This window comes from Cyprinus carpio, chromosome B16 (assembly GCF_018340385.1).
Source record: "Cyprinus carpio isolate SPL01 chromosome B16, ASM1834038v1, whole genome shotgun sequence".
NCBI lineage: Eukaryota > Metazoa > Chordata > Actinopteri > Cypriniformes > Cyprinidae > Cyprinus > Cyprinus carpio.
Window position 1 is genome coordinate 13,714,034 of NC_056612.1, and position 20,261 is coordinate 13,734,294.

General features: G+C 36.7%; 3 protein-coding genes across 5 annotated transcripts; 1 reads left to right on the forward strand and 2 right to left on the reverse strand.

Annotated features, from left to right (window-relative positions):
• Positions 1-623: 623 nt before the first annotated feature.
• On the reverse strand, positions 624-3,871 carry LOC122139969 (aquaporin-10-like). The gene is made up of 6 exons (XM_042740878.1): positions 3,643-3,871; positions 2,432-2,558; positions 2,146-2,283; positions 1,868-1,986; positions 1,361-1,578; positions 624-1,099 (listed from the first exon to the last, which is right to left on the reverse strand). Exons 1-6 carry the CDS (start codon positions 3,736-3,738, stop codon positions 895-897), a joined length of 903 nt encoding a protein of 300 aa, XP_042596812.1. The 5' UTR covers positions 3,739-3,871; the 3' UTR covers positions 624-894.
• A 118-nt stretch (positions 3,872-3,989) lies between these two features.
• On the reverse strand, positions 3,990-19,556 carry LOC109105903. 3 transcript variants are annotated; one of them, XM_042740875.1, is made up of 8 exons: positions 19,284-19,556; positions 13,117-13,214; positions 6,863-9,887; positions 6,491-6,689; positions 6,204-6,302; positions 5,767-5,980; positions 5,400-5,516; positions 3,990-5,198 (listed from the first exon to the last, which is right to left on the reverse strand). In XM_042740875.1, exons 3-8 carry the CDS (start codon positions 9,607-9,609, stop codon positions 5,041-5,043), a joined length of 3,534 nt encoding a protein of 1,177 aa, XP_042596809.1. In that variant the 5' UTR covers positions 9,610-9,887; positions 13,117-13,214; positions 19,284-19,556; the 3' UTR covers positions 3,990-5,040. The 3 variants fall into 3 exon arrangements, with proteins under 3 accessions (XP_042596809.1, XP_042596811.1, XP_042596810.1); XM_042740877.1 differs by having other exon boundaries at positions 6,500-6,689; positions 19,284-19,554; XM_042740876.1 differs by lacking the exons at positions 13,117-13,214; positions 19,284-19,556 and adding an exon at positions 11,263-11,918.
• Positions 15,512-19,282, forward strand: LOC109105902 (protein C1orf43 homolog). Its single transcript, XM_019119189.2, has 7 exons — positions 15,512-15,731; positions 16,051-16,152; positions 16,574-16,682; positions 16,760-16,813; positions 17,705-17,871; positions 17,964-18,022; positions 18,104-19,282. Exons 1-7 carry the CDS (start codon positions 15,669-15,671, stop codon positions 18,309-18,311), a joined length of 762 nt encoding a protein of 253 aa, XP_018974734.1. The 5' UTR covers positions 15,512-15,668; the 3' UTR covers positions 18,312-19,282.
• Positions 19,557-20,261: the final 705 nt, after the last annotated feature.

Sequence of the window (20,261 nt, forward strand, 5' to 3'; positions counted from 1 at the left end):
ACTGAAACCTCTTCATGACAGAAGATATAAATTAATTGCATTCCTGCGGTATGGTTGCAGTTATTATAGACATTATATTTAATAGCAAGATCTTTCATTTAATGTGTAGTGAAATAATGGCTCACAACAGAGGATATTCCTTGAAATGGTAGGAAGGTGGCCTTCTGAGTAGTACATATAATCAATATACCGACTATTCCACAAAGTTCAGATAAATGTTTGCTCAGCAGTGGCTTCAAACAGGTTTTTAAAACTCTTTGTTTGTGAACCTGTTAATGTACACCACAAAAGTGCAAACTGTAACAGTGGTGCAACATAAACAACTTTTACTTGCAAAATACACTAGAAAGAGCACTAGGCAACAAACAAATATGAGAGTTTGATGTGGTTAAATTCTATTTTTTCCAAGATTACAATTAATAAATTGAGCTAAATTCTAGCATATATAATGTGTGTGTGTGTGTGTGTGTGTGTGTGTGTGTGTGTGTGTGTGTGTGTGTGTAGCTGTCACTGGTCTAGAATAAAAATGGCTAATATACAATACATAGGCCTACTATACACAAATCTTTTAATTCACTTCTATGAAACAATGGACAACATAAAGGCAAATTTTCTTCATGTGATTGAAAGTAAGTCCCAGTTTAATATTTCAGAAGGGATGAAAAGGAGTTGAAATAATAAATAACATTTGGTATATCAAGGCTTTAGCTATTCTGTGAAAGATTTAAGAGTCCACCTTGAGTACATTTTCCCCAGTGTTTTTTTTTTTTTTTTTGGCCTTTTCTCATTTTTTATTTACAGTATAAAACAAATAATGTATCTGGAAATAATGTGGAGAAGAGAGGAAACAGGATCTGGAAATGCCATGAGCTAGATTCAGCGGTCCCCATGTCTTTAAAGTGAAGACATTTTATAGAAAAACTCATCCTTTTTGTCATTGTGCTCCGTGACCTTTGTTTGTTCGTTGAACTCCTCAGATTCAGATTCATCCTCAGGCTCAGGCAGATGCCACTGAATGAAGACCAGATAAATGATGGACCCCAGCACACCCCCCACCATAGGAGCCACTAATGGAATCCAGAAGAAGTAATCATAACACCTGTGTGGGTCAAAAAAAAGGCATTTAAAACTGACAGTGTTGAGAGAAGTGAAGCTCTGGTTACACACTTCAGTGAAAATACCAATGTGGCAACTAGTGCTGAGATCATTAATAGAACACCGGAGCTAAGCAAAGTGATATAACCAGTAATTAATTTTATCAGTGGAGATACAAGTTGAAAGGTAGGAGGCAAATATGCAGAGATAACAAGGCTTTGTTAATCTGACATTATAGATGTAGTAGACAGATTTGATTACGTACGTGAAGACTTCGATGCCCCAGCCTGCTGTGAAGGTGAAGAGTCGTGGACCAAGGTCGCGGGCAGGGTTTATGGCAGCTCCACAGTTAGCCGACATTGACATGGAAATCCCTAGGACAACAGTTGCTACAATTGGAGGGAGCAGCGCTTCAGGAGCAGGAGCATTTCTCTTATCATTCAGAGGTAGAATGCACAACATTAGCATGGCTGTGCCGACCACCTGCACACAGATAGGAGACAGATGACTGCCTTTTTATTTTTGGCATGATCTGATATCTATATTAGACAATTGCTTAGATAGAGTGGTGGCCTAATGGTTAGAGAGTTGGACTTGTAACCCAAAGGTTGTGGGTTCGAGTCTCGGTACCGTCAGGGATTGTAGGTGGGGGGAGTGAATATACAGCAGAGTCACTTTTTAGATTACACAATTTTATTATATCAGTAGTAATTCTACAGTGCTTGCATAAACTACAGAGCACTTGTCTAATCTGCCATGGAGTTTTGCTAACCTGATCGAGGAAGCTGGTCTGCATTGACACCACATCAGTTGGGTAAGTGGCAAAGATACTGGCTGTTTCATTAGGACCAAATACGGTCAGAACTCCACCACTGAATTCCATAATCGCATCTGGTGTAGAGTTGAGAAATCAATCATCTTTTTTTTTTTTTTTTTTTTTTTTTTTTTTTTTAACATAAAACTGCCAAGTATAGAATTTGAAATTAATGCAAAAATATAGGATGCATCTTTAAGAAAGTATTTCTCATTTCTCTCTTTTTTTTATCTTACCATGGTAGATGAGATAGACAAGCCCAGAGGCAAGGTAAGCCCCAAATATTTGAGCCAGAGAATAGGGTAACAGCTTTATCCAGGCTAGGTCTCCCAAGACACAGAAACTCAGAGACACAGCTGGGTTTAGATGAGCTCCTAAGGGGGAAATAACGGAGAAGAAATATTAAGAGAGAAGTTAGTGTTGTCGATAAAATAAATAAATAAATAAAATAAAATAAAAATTTATATTACAAAGGATTTTGCCTTAAATGCCCCAAAACAGTCCAAGCTATTAGCAATTTACCTGATACTGCCCTGCTGAGGTACATGGCAGACATGACGCCTATAGAGAAAGCCATGTTAACAGACAGAAACTGCCCCTTAGTTTCTCTGCTGGTTTTCACCTGAGCTGCTGCAGCACAACCAAACAGCTACAGCAGAAAAAAAATAATAACATTATTTTTTATATATCTAGTTGAATATAAACGTATTTTACACTAATGCTTGGTGGCATGCAAAGCTTGATGTTTTGACTTTTTTGAACCAATTTTATTGGTGGAGGACAAATATACAAATTAACTGGACAGATTTAGCCAGAAACACAAGTTGCTTAATAATAAACTCTTGTTTTTTTTAACTGCTGAATTAAAAATATCACCATTACAATCATGCTCTTGGTCTGCAATGAGTGCAGTTACCTGCAGCTGTATTGCAGCTGTGGTAATATTTAGTAATGTGGTAACATTTTTATGTGATATTTCTGTTGGAACTGGCCCTGGTAGTACTCTAAATATTTACCCTGCACTGGATTATTTATTATATTATGGATGGTGATATTTCAGGTAAAAACATCTGCATTGACAAACACATTGTCAGCACATGTAACCAAAAGCACATGCTCACAGAACTTTAGGTTAACAGAACATTAGATTTATCCATTGTAAAAGCTTATCTTATGGTGTAACATTTATGATAACATTGACATAAGCCACTCTAAATTGCATGTTTTGCATCTTATGCATGAACATATCACTGATATTGCTGTAATATTTATCAGTAACCTTTCCTTTTGTAAGAGTATTAAATAATAAATTCAATTAATAAATTAAATTTCTAAATAATAAATTCAGAGATTAAATTCTATATTAATAATAGCCCATATTCAGAGAATCCAGGAAATGTTGCAAAAACAGCATGTAGACAACCATCAAAATATAAAAATATATCGGTTTTGTGTAACTTTGATGTGTTTTTTAAGGAATGCTTTATTAGTTAATGCATTCGTTATCGTTAACTTACAGTACAATGTACTTATACAACATTTATTAAGATAGGTTAATGTTCATTTTTACATATAATATTACATCTTTAAATTATAAAATAACATTAGTTAACATAATGTGCACAAGCATGAAATAGCATTGAAAAATAGAAAAATAATATGTGAGAAAAAAAACTGTATAAATCAATAACTATGCTCAAAGTTTGTTTAATAGTGAATATGCAAAAACTTACCAGAAGTACAAAGGTGCCTAAGACCTCTCCCATAATCTGTCGCACCAGTTCATTTTTCACCTTCATCCTCTTAATTATTTTTTTTAACCGACTCATTTTTAGTGTTGTCTTTTAGGTTTTGTGCAAAACTTGCTGTCCCGCTCTTCAAAGATGATCTTCTGACCATAGTCTGTGTCTATTAGCTCAGCTAACCTTTAAACCCTCTTTTAAATACACTTGCAGGGTAAAAACATCCCACATTAAGCAGTCAACACCCACATTATAGCTTGTCTGATCCAGACTACGACCCCTTAATAAATCATTAATAATCATGTAGGAGAAAGAGAAAGTGAGGAAAGCAAGAGATAGAATTAGTGATCTATGATCCGCTGCTGTAAAACACTTATCATGCTTTTCTGTACATCCAGATAATCTAATCATTTTGACACTGGAAGATTAGATAACATATAGAAATTAGGTAATTGTGCAATTATGTAGCTCAAATATCTGTACACCCAAATTTCTTTCCCAAAGCCACCGTCCATGTTTAAAATTATGTTTAATGTTACCATTGGCACTAATGTTGCTGTTTCAACCAAGCAATAATTGAAACAGTATATTCTTACAGGATAAGTAAAATAACTGATCTCTGCTTGGTTTGAATGAAAGATTGGTTTCGAAAAAGATAGTTTTAGCCTTAGGGTTGAGGATCTGGGCTGATTTAGCAAAATACAAAGATTTATCAGATTTTTTTTCTTTTCTTTTCTTTCTTTATTTAAAGGAGACATGAAAGGACAGTAGGGATGGAACCTGTGAGCTAGAGCAGTATTGAAGATCTTTGTAAGCAAAGCAATTAATTTTCATTAAAATGAAGATTGAAAATTTAAATTTCTTAATAGATTGTCTGTTATTTAAAAAAAATAGACAAAAATAATGTAAATGCTATAAATATCCCATATGAAGGAAATATAGTTGCTTCCTTTGTCTTTAATATGAAAAAAAGTTTAATTAGGACGGATTTGTGCTGTACAGACAACATATACACATATACATAGTAGCATTAAAGAAAATAAAAAAATATGTAATGCTTCTGATAAAGACTGATAGTGCAATATTACATTAATAGTTACATAACGTGAGAGCTTAAACATTATTTAAAATAAGTGACCTGGCCTCCAGTGCTTTTATGCCCTTAATTTTGGCATTATTAATTTATAGTTATTTAATATCAGTGAAGAAAAAAAATAAAAAATTCAAAATACTATGATGAATGATACTTCCTAATTGCAGAACTGACCATTTGCAAGAATATAACTTCATAGAACCTGTAACAGAAAAAAATCCTTATAGGAAAAACAGTGTTTAAATTCTGACTGAATTTCTTTGAGAATTGAGGTGCAAGAAGGAAAGTAGAGGTCTTCAACGTGGCTGCTGAGGACGGTGTAGTAAGACCTCCACTGGACCAGGGGGCAGTTTCTTGATGAGGTTCCAAGCCTCAAGACGCATCAAACCCACCAAACTCTGACCTTGCACCTCCAACAACTCATCCCCAGGAAACACTTCATTGACTGGCCCACCTGGAAACAAGTAGTACATTTAATTGTTATTTAGGGACTTGGGATGAGACTCAGCATAAGCTAAAGGGATGCCAATAGCAAGAAGGTGTGAGGTGAGCATGCCCTTACTTTTGCATTGGTGGGATCATGAACATTTATCTTTTCACAGACTTCTTGAATAATTGTGTTGAATGGGATTGTTTCGGGAAAAAGTGGTCTTACCACGGAATATTTTTTGTACAGTTAGAGGTTTGTCTCCCGAGCTGGATCCCACCCCTCCTTCCAGACTGAAGCCAAGATCAGAGCTGGACTTGTTCAGAATAACACGGACTTTGCTGCCTGTAGGGGGCATACACACACAAAATATCAGCATCAGATTCCACAAGACACTCTGCTTTTTTACACGTTTTTATCTCATTTGTCTACAAGATAAGGCTTAATAATTATTATTATTAAATAACGTAAAACCTTCCCTCAATGTTGATTGATTTCCAGATGCTTTCACATTCATAATGACCACCACATGCATATGTATAAGAAAATGTTTCCCTTCAGATCACCTACTCTTTGATATCAATCCATCACTCACCTGTGATTCCTGGTCTTTCAGTGACCTCCTTTCTGCTGTTACTGCTCTGAAGAACAACCACCGCCATGCTCTTCCCCCTCGCTTTTCTCAGTGTATGCAGAGCCTCCCAGTGGGCGGAGTTCTGCAGGGCAGTGCCATTGATCGACAGCACCTGAGCACCCTCGAATATAGAGCCTTCCTTTGCGGCTACACCACCTGGGATCACTCTGTGGACCTAAGAGACGAGATTTGAGTGAAACTCGCCATTTAGGTTAAAGTCAAATAGCAATGACTTGCAAAAAGTCAAAAACATACAGGCATTGTGGTGTACTTAAAGCTACACAATCAGGGACATTTTGCACTTATTTATATGCATTTGCTACTTTTTGTATAGACTTTTGTTTGATCACCTGGATTTGTTTCTATTAGTCAGCATTATAGCATTCATTGATACTCACTGTGACTGGTTTATTCTGATCCACTCCACCTGCCAAGGTAAATCCTAAACCACTCCCCATCTCCTTGTGTAACACAACCACTTGCACATCTTCATATTTCTGTCATAAGTCAGAGGTACAAGTTATAATAGCAGAAGGAATTTATTTTTTTGAATTCCTTAGCATGCACATATCTATAATTATCTTTGTATATTTATTTTGTAACAAAATTTACGTCATGACAGATTAAGTTTATTTCATTGTCAAATTATAGCTTTTATACATTGTACATTATACATGTACATAACTTGTTTTACCTGTAGGGTGTCATCTCCCAAGCCCCTGACATCATCCAGTAAACGATCAAGTTCATCAGTGCTCAGCAGAGTCACAGAAGAGAAGGCAGAGATGTCTGAGCTCAAGGATGCAGAGCGTGTGGATGGCAAATCTTCATCATCGTCTGATGGTTTATAGTCCACCCCACCGTAATTACATAGTTCCACATAACTAAAAGGGTAAATAAGTAGAAAAAAAGTAGGGTGTTATATACAGTTGAGATATAAATTGAAGAAAAAGTAGGGTGTTAAAACTGGGTAACCTGCTAGTTTGTGCATGTTAACTAAGCTGACACTCCATTAGATTCTAATTAGTTGTGTCACTTATTTTTACATATCAGTTACCTTAAAGAGAAACTTCTGCGTTCTGATTGGCTCATGTTGCTTGTGATAGTCACAGATGACTCTCCTGAGTCAGAGTCTTCTTCAGTGTCTGTTTCCTCATCATCGTCTTCTTCATCAGAGCTCCACCTAGCCATGCCAGTAGTGATTGTGGTCAAATCCTTCTTTGTTTCACTGTTGTTGTTATTAGAATTACTGAGTGAGGAATATATTGTCTGGATAGGAGGAGAAGTTTGAAAATGATTGGGGAGCACTTTGGGATGGGTACCATTGACTGTTACGGCTCCAGGGCTACTCTGCTTTTGAATGTTAATTGTGAGAGGGGCTCTGTCAGGTGAGTTAGTTGGTGTGTTTTCATTATCATCAACTATTTTTACATTAATTGACTTCTGCTTTAATAAACTTTTGATATTTGACTGTTGAGAGATTGATGGGATTCTTGCTTTTTCTTCCATTGTCCCTATGTCTCTGAGACCAGAGTTGGCAGTGGTAGTAGAATCTGGTTCATCCGTGTGTTTTTTATTCACATTCCTCCTTTCATCTTCATCCCTCATGTTGATACCTTGATCAGTTCTTGATTCATTCATTTGTTTTAATGCTGGATCAAGCTCAACACTCTTTTTGTGTGTCTCTTGGTGTTGTTCTAATGTTGGTCTTACTTTGACTGTGGAATTTGAATGATGAGTTCTACCTAGGTCAAGAGTGTATTCAGCCTCCTCATTAGAATTGCTTTTGCTAAAGAAATGTGTTCTTATGTATTCTTTGTCCCCTACAAAATTTCCAAAATGTAGATTTTTATCTGAATCACTCTTCTTCACTAGAGCCGCAGGCTTGGGATGCTCTGGTACAGATAAGGCCCTCCTGGTGCGAAGAATCTCTGGTGTGCTTTTGCTTTGTTGAGCCAAAGATTCAAACATGCTGATTGTGTTCTTCACAGAATCCGAGGACGGTAAACGTGACTTTTCTAGCACACTTTCTCCTCTCCTTCCTTTAGTTTTACCAGTGAATACATCATCTTTTGCTTCCTCTTTATGGATTTCATTTTGTGCTGCTCCTTTTGAGGCTAGTGGGTGTTTAGGTTGGGTGATTCCATCTTGTAAACCACCAAGATGCTTGTTTTCATTTATGTCCAGCCTTTTTGTAATCTCTTTATCTGATTCTTTGTCATTGCCAGTTTCCTCCTTGATTCCCTCAGAGGTGGTTAACGGGTGTTTGACACCCTGGCTGGAGATGCTTGAACTGTCAGGCTGGTTCCTGTGAGCATTGTATTGAGCAGTTGCGGACAGTCTACTTTTGGTCCTTTCTAAGGACTGACTACAATACTTTGAAGACCCTGTAAACAACGTTCTGCTTGTCTCTTCATTGTCATCAGGCAGAAGCGACTGAGGGTTTTTGACAGAAGATGTTTCTGTACTCCATTTAGGCTTTGATGACACTGAAAAACTTAATCCAGAGGAATTGTCTCTTTGATCGTTTCTGTTCTCCCTGTTGGTAGAGGGTTCTTGCTTCCGATCAAAGTATGTTTTTGAAAACCCTCTAGGGAATGTTCCAGCTTTTACTGTATCATAAGAAGGTTTCCCCTGTTGGCTGTCAGAATAATCTAAAGAAGTTCCAAACACATAGTCAGTAGTGTTTTTTCTGTGACTTGGAGTAGAGTCCACTGTGTCCATAGATTTGGGAACGGATTTATCAGAACTTACAGTATTGCTGCGTTTTAATCTGGTTGAATCCTTTGAGTGTGGGTCAGAGTTGGCATCCGCCCCATACAGTTTTGCAATTCTTTCCATTATTGTTTGATTTCCAGTTATTTCCTCAGCATTGGAAGATCCTTGCTCTCTGGCCCAGGATCCCTTCCTATTGTCAGTCTGATCAAGACTTGATTCACCTTGCCAGAGACTGCTATCTTCTCCAATAGAACCTTGGCTAAGTCTTGGCTTCAATCTGGATGGGAGTGACTGGCCACTGTTTGCCTGTTCCAGAGCCAAATTTACCCGGTTCATTCTCACAGATGTAGATTCAGAGACTGGGTAAACCTTTCTGTCACTGTTCTGATTGCCTTGATTGGCTGCACTGAAAGCTTGAATCCTCCATGAAACACCACTGGGTTGATTCTCTTGTGTGTATGACGTTATCTTGTCATTTGTCCCTGTTCTCTCTAAACTCTCTAAATCAGATCGCCTCATAAAAATGCCAAATTCTCTGGTCCCACTAGTCGTCCCAGTTCTGTTGCCACGTCCTGCTCTCCAGTCTAAGCTTTTGCTTTTGTTTGTCTGATAAAATCTCCTCAACTCATCTCCTCTGCTACTGTCACTTGCTGCTTGACTCTTGTCTTCTTGAGTGTTTAACTTCTTAGCGCTCACATCATCCTTCTCAGGACTGCTGGGAAGAGTTGAGTCCTTGCGTGTATCCTTACTTAACGTTTTACCTGTCTCTTTGTCATCAGTGTTAGTGTGGGTATAACTAGCAGAAGTACTGGCTTTATTGAGGTCCTCACTAGGATCACCTTTCTGACTTGAGTCTTCAACTTTTCCACCCTTGAAAAAAATGCTTTTTGTCCTGAGATCCTTGGTAGTAAGTGTATTAGCAGAGCGGATTTTGAATCTAGCAGCTGCGGAGCCAAACGGCTTTACAGATAACTGACTATGACTTTGTGCTGCCGTTCCATTGGATGATTCTGCACCTTCAGTTGCGCTGCTAGCCGTGTCTGATTCAGGAAACGGATGTACAAAAGTTCCAGTATGCAAACTCATGCTGAATGTCACACAGTGTATTCATTACAGTAGGAATTGAAAGCTGGTTGCTAACATTTTCTGCAAAAAAATTTATTTCTTTTTGCTTGTAATGGCAGGCTGTATTTTCCTACCATCATTGTAAAAGCTGGAATAAATCTGTTTGTAATCCAGGGAAGTGAAGGAGACCTGCTAACTTCAGTTTTACTCTGTTGCTCTTCTGACAGATGTTTCACGCGCTCTGGATCCAAAAAAAGAGCTAGTAATGGGTCTCAGTACTCTCTGGTCCTTATCTTGTTCTGTCATGTAAAGGTAATAACAAAATATGGAGGTTAGGGTTTTTTTTTTTTTTTTTAAGTTGAATAAATTCTTTTTATTTCAATTTAATTGAAATGTGTAGGATTTTTTAATTTTAATTCTGAATGGATCATTACCCTGCTACTCTGGCCTAAATTTACAACCTGGTCCAGACTAATCACTAAACTACACCATCTCCAACTTAAAGTGTAAATGTTTCATTTTAGTACATCAGGATTTCAACATACTGAAACTCTGTATTTATTACAATGAGAGTCCATAAATCTCTTCCGGGTATATGGCATCCTTACCCTCATATGTAAACATCTAGAAACTCTGGACAAATGGCTGTAAATCTGAAACATCTTGAAAATGTTTAAAAATCAGTGAGCCAGCATTTGTATATATGGGCATTTCGTTCTATGTTTACTCTGACAGCATTCTTGATGCTACCTGTCACACTCTTGAACTCTTTTACAAAACCTGATACACAGTCAGATAACAGGTCAAACACACCAGACTACAATCCTATCAAACACCACATGTGTTACAGAGTCAGAGTCCACACATTGCTAAAGCTACTTGATTTTTTCTAAGGGTGAATTAACAACATGGAATATAAAAAAATACAGGATTAATGTATCTTAAACCTGTGAATAATGTCAATTAGTCTAGCAGGAACTCTGCACCCTGTCTCACTCACCCACCATTATTCAAAGCAGCACATTGAAATTCATTCAGACACTTCAGTAACATCTGATAATAGTCACATGCAATCAAACAAGCAAATCTCTGTACAAATCAGTTTTAACCCTCTTTAGGCAACATTGAATCAACAGCTGAAATGCTAACATTTTAAATCAGGGTTTTGTAATGGTCTTGTCCAGATTTGTTTGCCCCACCTTTTTCTGTTGTGAAGATTGCTTTTGTTATCTTAAACTGAACATTTATATATGTCAAGAGTTATGTTTAAAAGAAAAGACATGAGCAAACAGCGAGCAGAGATAGAGTGGAAGGAGGAGGAGGAGGTGTGACGTCCACCTTCCAGGAGCGCAAATACAGACCTGATGAACATAAACCTGAACTGATTGAAAACAGTTGACACAGTAAATACAGGTTGTTACATGGTTGCTCATAACCACAAATGGCCTTGTACTGCTGCCTTGTATTTCACAGATATGGATGCAAAATAAGATTACCAGTCCCACATGACTGCAACATTTCAGACTTTCCAAGGAAAACAGGTCAGTGTCAGTTTACAGAAACACCTGTTCTCCCATGGCACACACACTTGAACAATAATGGCCATACACTTTACCTGCCACATAATCTAACCATACATGAGTTTTAGCTCTTCTACAAATAGAAGTAACATACCTTAGAGGACTGCTGTGTCTCTTATAGCTTTTTGAGATAACAGGTGTTCCCCATCCTGCCTTCTGCCTCTAAGCTCTCTCTCACTCCTGTCATTTTTCTATAATGCATTTCTACTGTAATAAGAACTTGCCTGACTGGTTTGACATGCTTACCCTTTTCCACCCCCTTTGATTGTTGTGCCTTCCTCTCTCATTTCCCTACCTCTTTCTCTCCTCCCCAATCTCTTTCTGTCTGCCTCTCTCTCTGTTTTCCGTCCATCTATTTGTGTCTCAGTTTCTTTGTCTCATACACACATACACACCTGTCAACATGCACACCCTTCATGTCTAATGAGAACATTCCTGGTCCGTGGTTTCTTGGTGACTCAGTAAGTGTTAAAGGGTAGAGTAGGTAAATTCTTGTGACAGACATCTGGTCCTGGAGTTATAAGACCTCTGAACATGGTTCACATATTTGATGAATTCAGAACCCAAAGTGAATTAAAGATGGACTGACGTTTGTTTGAAACAACATTTAAGCGCACTATAAAATTTCAGTTTCAGGATTAAAATGTAAACACTTTAGTTAAACTGAAATCGTACATGTCTGGTTTTTGTGAAGTTGGACTATCAGACCTAGATAATACAGTTATAGCCCATGTATACCTGTTGAATGGACAGCAGTTGGACTACAAGAGACAAAAGTGACATGCAGTATGTACTTAATCATCTAAATATTTGATTATGCATTGTGTCATCATGTATAAACAAATGTACTGATTCAGCACCCCTATCTGAAGTCCATAACTAATAGTAATAGAATCCAAACAAATTTGAATAAATCAGATTGCCAACACCATAAACTATATTAAAAATGAAATTATATTAAATCAACACATGGCTACAATATAACACCTTGTTTTGATTTTATCAGGTCTTCAGCTGTATAATAAACTCTCCAGTTGTGATTAATATATTCAAATAAAGTTTCTGCATTTTGACAATTAACTACTACTATGATGTCACAAATAGTAGATACACGCATTGATACTCATTTATTATTAGACAACACCCTTCAGTCTTGACATTAGTGATGTCTTTGGCTGTCGTTATGCTAATGCTAAGAAATATGTTTATCCAATCAGTTTGCTGTTATTTTATCTGCTCCATCTTTTGTCTTTGCTCATTCATTTCCTCTGTACATATTTACTTGCTCACAGTTCCATCGTTCTCTTAAACAGTGTTAAATCAGTGACTTGCTATACTGTAGCTGTAGACCCTTTGAGAATCAGAAATCAAATAGAAACAGCACTACTTGAAACACTATATGACTCATAATGTGAGATTATAAACATACAATATAGAGAGGTATGCCAGATGTTGGAAAATATTGAAGACTTACTTAGTATCAAGCACCAAACAGTGAACAACAAGGAAAGATGACAAAGCAGCATTTTTTTTTTTTTTACATAAAGAGAATGCAAAATAATGCAAGTGTTTGAAAAAGAAGATTAAAAACTTTGAATAGGCTGGCTATGACCAAAGTGAAACCAGAAACACCAGTGGCATAGTATACTGCATAATTTTAGGATCTTGAAAACTATGACCTAGAAATGCCAAGGACCTGTTTGCAAACGGCTACAACGTGAGCATTTTTTAAAAACATGTTAGCTGTCATTGTGCATCATTTACATGAATTCAAAATACAAAAGCCTGTAGATGGAGGCTCCAATACACAGCAAAACTGATCATGCACAACCTTAAAGGATGTAGTAAAAGGTGTAATTGACTTTAAAACATGCATTACTTGCATTAAGCATTATAAAAACACTATATGCATTGTAAAAGGTAACAAAACATTTTGACAATTGATTACCTGGGTGTAATTCTGTGGCACACTTGTGGGGTGAGTTGCTCAACTTCCTGCAGCTGCAAGAGCAAATGAAGAGTGCAGCAAAAGGAGCTGCTTAGAGGCTGAGAGAGAGAGAGAGAGAGCAGATGGGCGGGAGTTATGTTTGAAATGTATGTGAAGCTTGACAGCCAGACCTTTTACAAGCCCAAAAATATGTTTTATGGTGCTTTTTCATATTGCATTTGCATGTCCATTACATAAGACAATGAATTACTATTATTATTAATAAGGATCAATAAACATATATTGATTACACACTGTGATATAAATGTACACCACATTTAACCAAACTAACTAAACCAAAGATGAATTAACCATTAAACATTTAATACATTCTTCACACATATATTGCAAACCAAATCAAAAAGGACAAATCCCAAGCATTCTGTGAATAAATTTGTGTGTGTGTGTGTGTGTGTGTGTGTGTGTGTGTGTGTGTGTGTGTGTGTGTGTGTGTGTGTGTGTGTGTGTGTGTGTGTGCAGTAATCATCATCACTCAACAGTCTGTCTTGCATCACAGACATAGACACATGCACACTGCTGATGGCAACAGCAGAGGAAGCTGGTTTGTGGTTTCAGAGAAACAAAAATGTAATAGCAACTGTTTCTTTCGACCAGTTTTGATTGCAAGTAAACTCAAGCAGCACACTGACATGAAAGATGGGATGGAATGATAAAGTAAACAAAATAAGCTACATTGTTGAGCTGCTTGTGGACACACGGTATAATTAGATTTTTTAGCATCTTCTGTCGTTTGATAACCTGTTTAGCCAAAACAGCTTGAGAAATCGGTCACAGAGGAGGAATTTAACTACTTAGCTGCTGTATATCTTTAATCATCACTGCAGCTTTAAAAATTGAATGCCTTATCTGATATCACAACTACATATCTCTGCACTGATTGTCATACAAATCTGACAAATGCAGGATACAAATGGTTAGTGTGGTTTATTTTTAACAGGACAGAGTGGCTGTCACGTTTTTTCTTTTTTCTACCACAGTCTGCACTATATATAGAGCTTTAATTTCTAGTTTATTCCATCGTTCTTTACCAAGGCCTGAGAAAAAGTCATGATTGTTGCGGTATGTTGGTGCTGGGAAACTATTTCATTCCTTGTTGTCATTTCATGCATCTGCCACCTACTTCTGTTCCTTCTGAAAGAATCAGTGCCATTGTTCCAATCCGATAAAGGTCAGCTGTCCGCCAAGTCAAATGTTCTCAGACAGCTCACTTCATTTTAACTGAAATCAAGTCTAGAATGCCGAAAAACCATGTGCATAGTGTTTGGATACATTGACTGTATGTGTGTATGGCTTGTGAGCTCCTAGAGAGCTATAATCTTACACAGAGGAAAGGATGACAAGAAAGCATTGTGGTTTGGAACAACGACAGACACAGTGGTACTGGTGAAAGTTTATATACCCTATATACCACTTATGAGTAACTCCCTAAAATAGGATGCTGGAATGTGAAAGGCATCGTCATGTGGTCAAAAGAGGAAAAAAAGTATTTTCTTTAAAAATAGGTGGAAAAAAAGAGAATTATTTATCTGATAAAGGACAAACTTTAAAAAAAAAGATATTACAAATGTATTTGTATTTTGTTTGCTGTTATAGGCTATACTAGCAATGGTGGCATATTTGCTTGTAGTTTATTTTGACATGCATAGACCCATTGGACATGGGTCTAACTTATGTAGCGTTAAACCGCCATACAACTTTAAAAAGAAGATGATGACAAGGTTTTGTTGCGTGAAAAATATAATACAGAAAGGAGAATCTTGCAAGATAAGATATATGAGTTGGAACAAGAATGGAGTTTGAAGGGGATTTTGGGAGCAGATGAGAATATGTGGGAATGTAGTAAGGCTCTCTTTAATTTTCTTAAAGATACAGGGTTAGAGCAGAGTATATACGGGTGCTTAGTGTGTGTCTGTGTGCTTAGTGTGTGTCTGTGTGTGTGTGTGTGTTTATTTATTATTATTATTATTATTTTTACTATGATTTTAAAAATTATAACTGTGAAGTACATGAAGCTCTGAAGTTGCACACCCCTGTACAATAGATGGCGGTATGCACATGAACAAGTTGGTTGCGACCCGCCATTAAAACCAGAGAGAGAGAGAGAGAGAGAGAGAGAGAGAGATAATAATATTAATAATAATAATCCATTCTATTACTGTGATGTTCATTTAATTATTATTATTGTTATTATATTATTCTTTTATAAAAATATTTTTGTACATGTATACTAAGCTTTGGGAATATTGTATCATTTACAGTCATGCCAGTAAAACATTTTTTTTTGGTGGGGGGGGGGGGCTATTTATGCCAAGCCACAAGGTGGCGTTACAGACGAGTAGACGGAAGTTTACGTGCAAAACATGCGACGAAGAGACCACAAGAGATGTCAATAAAACTGCTGTCAACTCGAATAATAAAGAGCTGAACTTTACCATTGACCACTAAAATCGAGCGACATCTTCCTTTCATGAGCATTTAACAAGGATCTCACAATGGCAGAAGGAAACACTCTTTCCGGTGTCAATGTTGTTCTTGTTATGGCCTACGGCAGCTTGGTAAGTTACCCAACTCCATAATATTTGTATTAATTTCATTATTGAACGTAGTCTGAATACTTAAATGCTTAGTTGACTAATAGTGTTAACTACTACTACTACAGCAGCAGCAGCCGTAAATCTGAAGCAATGTGTCTGTCTTAAAACCTAACGTTATGAGTTGCCCATCCTGTTATGGCACCCGTGATGTCTAAAAAATACTGTCTATAAGCAGCTCACTAACGTTTGAGCCTCTGTCTGCTGAGAATACCACTTAAAATAAGGCAGACCGTGTCAGAACTGTATCTGAGTGTGTAGTATGTCTGTCATTCATCTGCAGGTGTTTGTGCTGCTCTTCATCTTTGTGAAAAGACAGATTATGCGCTTCGCTATGAAGTCTCGCAGAGGACCGCACGTCCCGCTGGGGCACAACGCACCAAAGGTATCAAATCCAAAATATCATTTGTGTCTTGTCGAGGACATTTACTTTTATGAATTCCTCCGATACCATACTTGCCACATTCCTGGTTTATTGTATTAACTAAGATATTTGGGGGGAAACTGTTGGTATAAAATTATAAACAGTAAAACGTTTCCATGTTTTATGTTTTGTATTATTTGTTTTTTACTTCCTACTTGATTATTGTTTAGGCATAAAGTAATTTTCAGTCTTCAGACTTTACCTTCTGGATTCTTGTGAAGAGTCCTATATATATATTTATGTATCTAATTTGCATTGTATTAACAATATACCTGGCCACTCTTTCATTTATACGATCATTCTTCTGTTTATAACTTTATGTTGCTTTTTGCTGGAACTAGTAAGTTTGTAATGCACTGAAGAAAGGCTGCATCTTTCACAGGAGCTGAGAGAGGAGATTGATTCCCGTTTGTCAAAAGTGAATGATATTCGTTATGAGCCACATTTACTCTCTAAAGATGACGATCGCCTGAAGCATCAAGGCCAGAATGGTGAGAGAAACAAAGAAGCAGTTCTCTGTAAATACTGTTTCAGATCTGAACACTTGTCTGTGTTTGTGTTTGTGCAGGTTGTTATAATTACCTCTTCAGAATGCAAGCGTTAGATGCCATCAGAGACTCTGGTAAGACCCTCTTCTGACTGCGTGCAGCCAAAGATTGTGTTGTGTCAAGCCCAGTGGTTACTGGAAAGACGTTTTATATTTATTTACATTAAATTTTCATTAATGTAAAGGCCTAGAAGTTTTAATTTTAATTTTATTTGATGATTTGATCTAGAAATTTTTACTTTTATACAGTAGTTTAGAAAATATATAGTTATTTCTATTTTATTTTCAGTTTACACGTTAAATTTTATTTTGACTCTGTCTTTTATTTTTTTTTTTTAGAGTTCTACTCTAGTTTGTTTTATTTTTAGTATTTTAGAGCTGTTAGTTAAGAGGTACTTAAAAATATGCTGTGCATAAAAGCCTAAAATGATTTTAAGGCCATTATTTATTTAATTTAGTCTTGGAAAGATTAAAATGTATTCTTGTTTTAGTTCTCAGGTATGTTCATTTTTATTTGTTTCAGTTAATATTTTTGTTTTTACATTATAATAATACTAATAGTAACATTAATAATACTGACATACATACACAAAACACAATTTTGCAACTCTTTTTATATAATACCATTACAAAGTTTGGGGTGAGTAAGATTTATTTATTTATTTATTTATTTATTTTTTATTAATATTTGTTAAAGAAGTTTTATATTGCTCAACAAGGTAGCATTTATTTGATAAAAAATAACTTTTTTAATCATTTAGTTACATTATACACATAAAGGAATACACATTTAATTTTTAACTTATGAATTAAATATGCAATGTTAACTTAGAATTTATTAAACTTATTTTATATTATTAAGTTTCACCTGGTGAAAATCATTTTGTAATGAGCTTGTGAAATAGAAAACTGCATGCATACAGGTGTTGCTTGATCTGACGTGATCTGGTTCTGTCCCACCTGTAGATATCCCGTTTCATGAGTTATGTCGCAGTGCCAGCGCTCTGACCGGCCGCCGCTACAGGAAGTGGCTGCAGGACCTGCGAAACTCTCACTCTCTGTTCAAATCAAGTCACAGTGCATTAATAGATCGCTTACTGGATGGCTATGACAACGCTCGTCATGGGACAGGGGTCAGTCTGAGTGCAAATGTGTGTTAAATGGTTATGTACAGCAGGGGGCGCTGCAGGGCACATATAAGAGGCTTGTGATTTCTTTCCTGTAGGTGTTTGGTGAGGCAGAGTTTGTGAAGTATAAGGAAGATCTGGCAGAACTGGCTGCTGTGTAAGTGCTGCAGTCCAATTTTTGCTGTTTATCTCTCAAATGATCTCTCTTTTCACTCTGTTCTTCCTTATTTCTCCACAGTGTGAAGAGCCACTCCAGCACCAGCAGTCTAAACCAGCAGCACCAGTCAGCAGCTAAAGATCTGACCAGCTCCTCCGGCCCGTCGTCTGCCTCTACCATTCAGGTCACGTACCTGCCGTCCACCGGACAGCGCAGCAAGAGGCCCAAACACTTCCTGGAGCTCAAAAACTTCAAAGACAACTATAATACACTGGAGAGCACACTTTAGAGGAACCCTTTTGAGGAACTGTGTAAATACAACTCAGAAACTGTGAATCAGAAATGTTCAGTTCTCACTGGAAAATCCTTCATGTAGAAATGAAAACTGTGGGAGATGCAGTCAAACGGTCTCAGATCACATTGAGAATGTGAGAATGACTCAATATGACCAAATCTGTCCGATAAATGTCAGTGCAACTGCTTTGAAAGCAATGCGAGAATTTTATGTTTTTAGTTTTAATGTTTTTCTGATGGAGCTAACAGGAAGAGCTTTTTTCACTGTTTACCAGCTTTTATTTGCGAGAATGGCCTTTTAATGTGAACAGGGAGTGTAAAGTTTATATCTTTATTATCCAAAGAGCACCAACAAAGCACCCTTTAGCTGAGATGATAACATTTTAACTGGATTGACTTCACTGGAACAGACGCATGAATTAAAAATAGTTGAATGGATGTTAAAGGGACAGTTCACCCAAAAATGACAATTTACTCACCATCCACTTGTTCCAAACCAATGTGAGTTTCTTTCTTCTGTTGTGCACAAAAGAAGAATGTTGCTAACAAAACAGTTGACTTCCAATGGATTTTTTTCTGTAAATCAATGGCTACTTGGCAACATTCTTCAAAATAGCTTATAGAATTTGCATTAATGGGTAAACTAGCCCTTTAACTATCCAATTTTAGACTAAGGCTACTTCAGTTTGAGGTTTCTAAATAAGAACCTGTCCCACATCCATGAGAAGAGCTGTGCAGAGGATGAGAAATTGGGAGAGAATGATATTAACTTCTGTGCTATTGATTATTTCTTTTCAAGTGCAATTGTAATTTTTAAATGAGTTGATGTAAATGTGTGTATAGGAAGAAAAGTGTGGTTTGAGTCATGAATTGATCTGGTTGTTGTATGAGAGACTGTCTATATTGACTTTCACTGTATTTTAAAGTCTTATCAGATAATCTAATAAACTGTCTGCGTCATCTGTACCTGCGCTGCTCTGCCAGTAGTGGTCTCCTCCAGCCAGACGTCACTGGTTCGGTATGTAATCTAGGGCTGTTCCTGGAGATCTACTTACCTGTTCAGTTCAGTGCAGTTCTAACCCTGCTCCAGCACACCTGTCTGCAATTATCAAGTGCTTCTGAGGGACTCAATTAGCTGGTTTAGCTGGTGCATGTTTTTTAAGGGTTGGAGCTGAACTTTCCTGGAAGGTAGATCTCCAGGAATAGGACTGGGCTCCCCTGATGTCATCTATTCATTTTTGTTTTGTTCCTTTATATATATATATAAACTTTTTTTTTGTCTTATTCTCACCAAAGCTGCATTTATTTGATTAAAAATACAGTAAAACGGTAGTATTGTGAAATATTGTTCCATTTTAAAGTAACTGTTAGCTATTGTGATATATTGTAAAAATTTAATTTATTTCTGTGATGCAAAGCTGAATTCTCAGCATCATTACTCCAGTGTTCAGTGTCACATGATTCTTCAGAAATGTTTCTAAAAGAAATATTTCTTATTATCAAAGTTTGAAACTGTTGAGCTGCTTCATATATGATTTTTTTTTTTTTCAGAATTATTTGATAAATACAAAGTTCAAAAGAACAGCATTTATGTGAAATAGAATATGAAGTTGTTATGTTTTAAATGTATTTACTATGACTTTTGATTCATTTAATTCAGAATTGCTAAATAATAATATCCCACAGTAGCGTATGTACAAGCAAACTCCTAACAGGCAATTGTGATCCTCAAACAACATGAAGATAAAATATGGGGACAAGCAATGTGAGGGGAACAAAATAACATCCTGGTGTGTTTACAGTGGAGATCATATTCCATGGTACTACTTCATGTCATAAAATTTTGACAGGGTATATATTTCATTGTTTTTAAGATGCCATAAAACTAACCATATAACCATAAACCACATTACTTTGCAGACACAGAAGAGGCAAGACAACAACA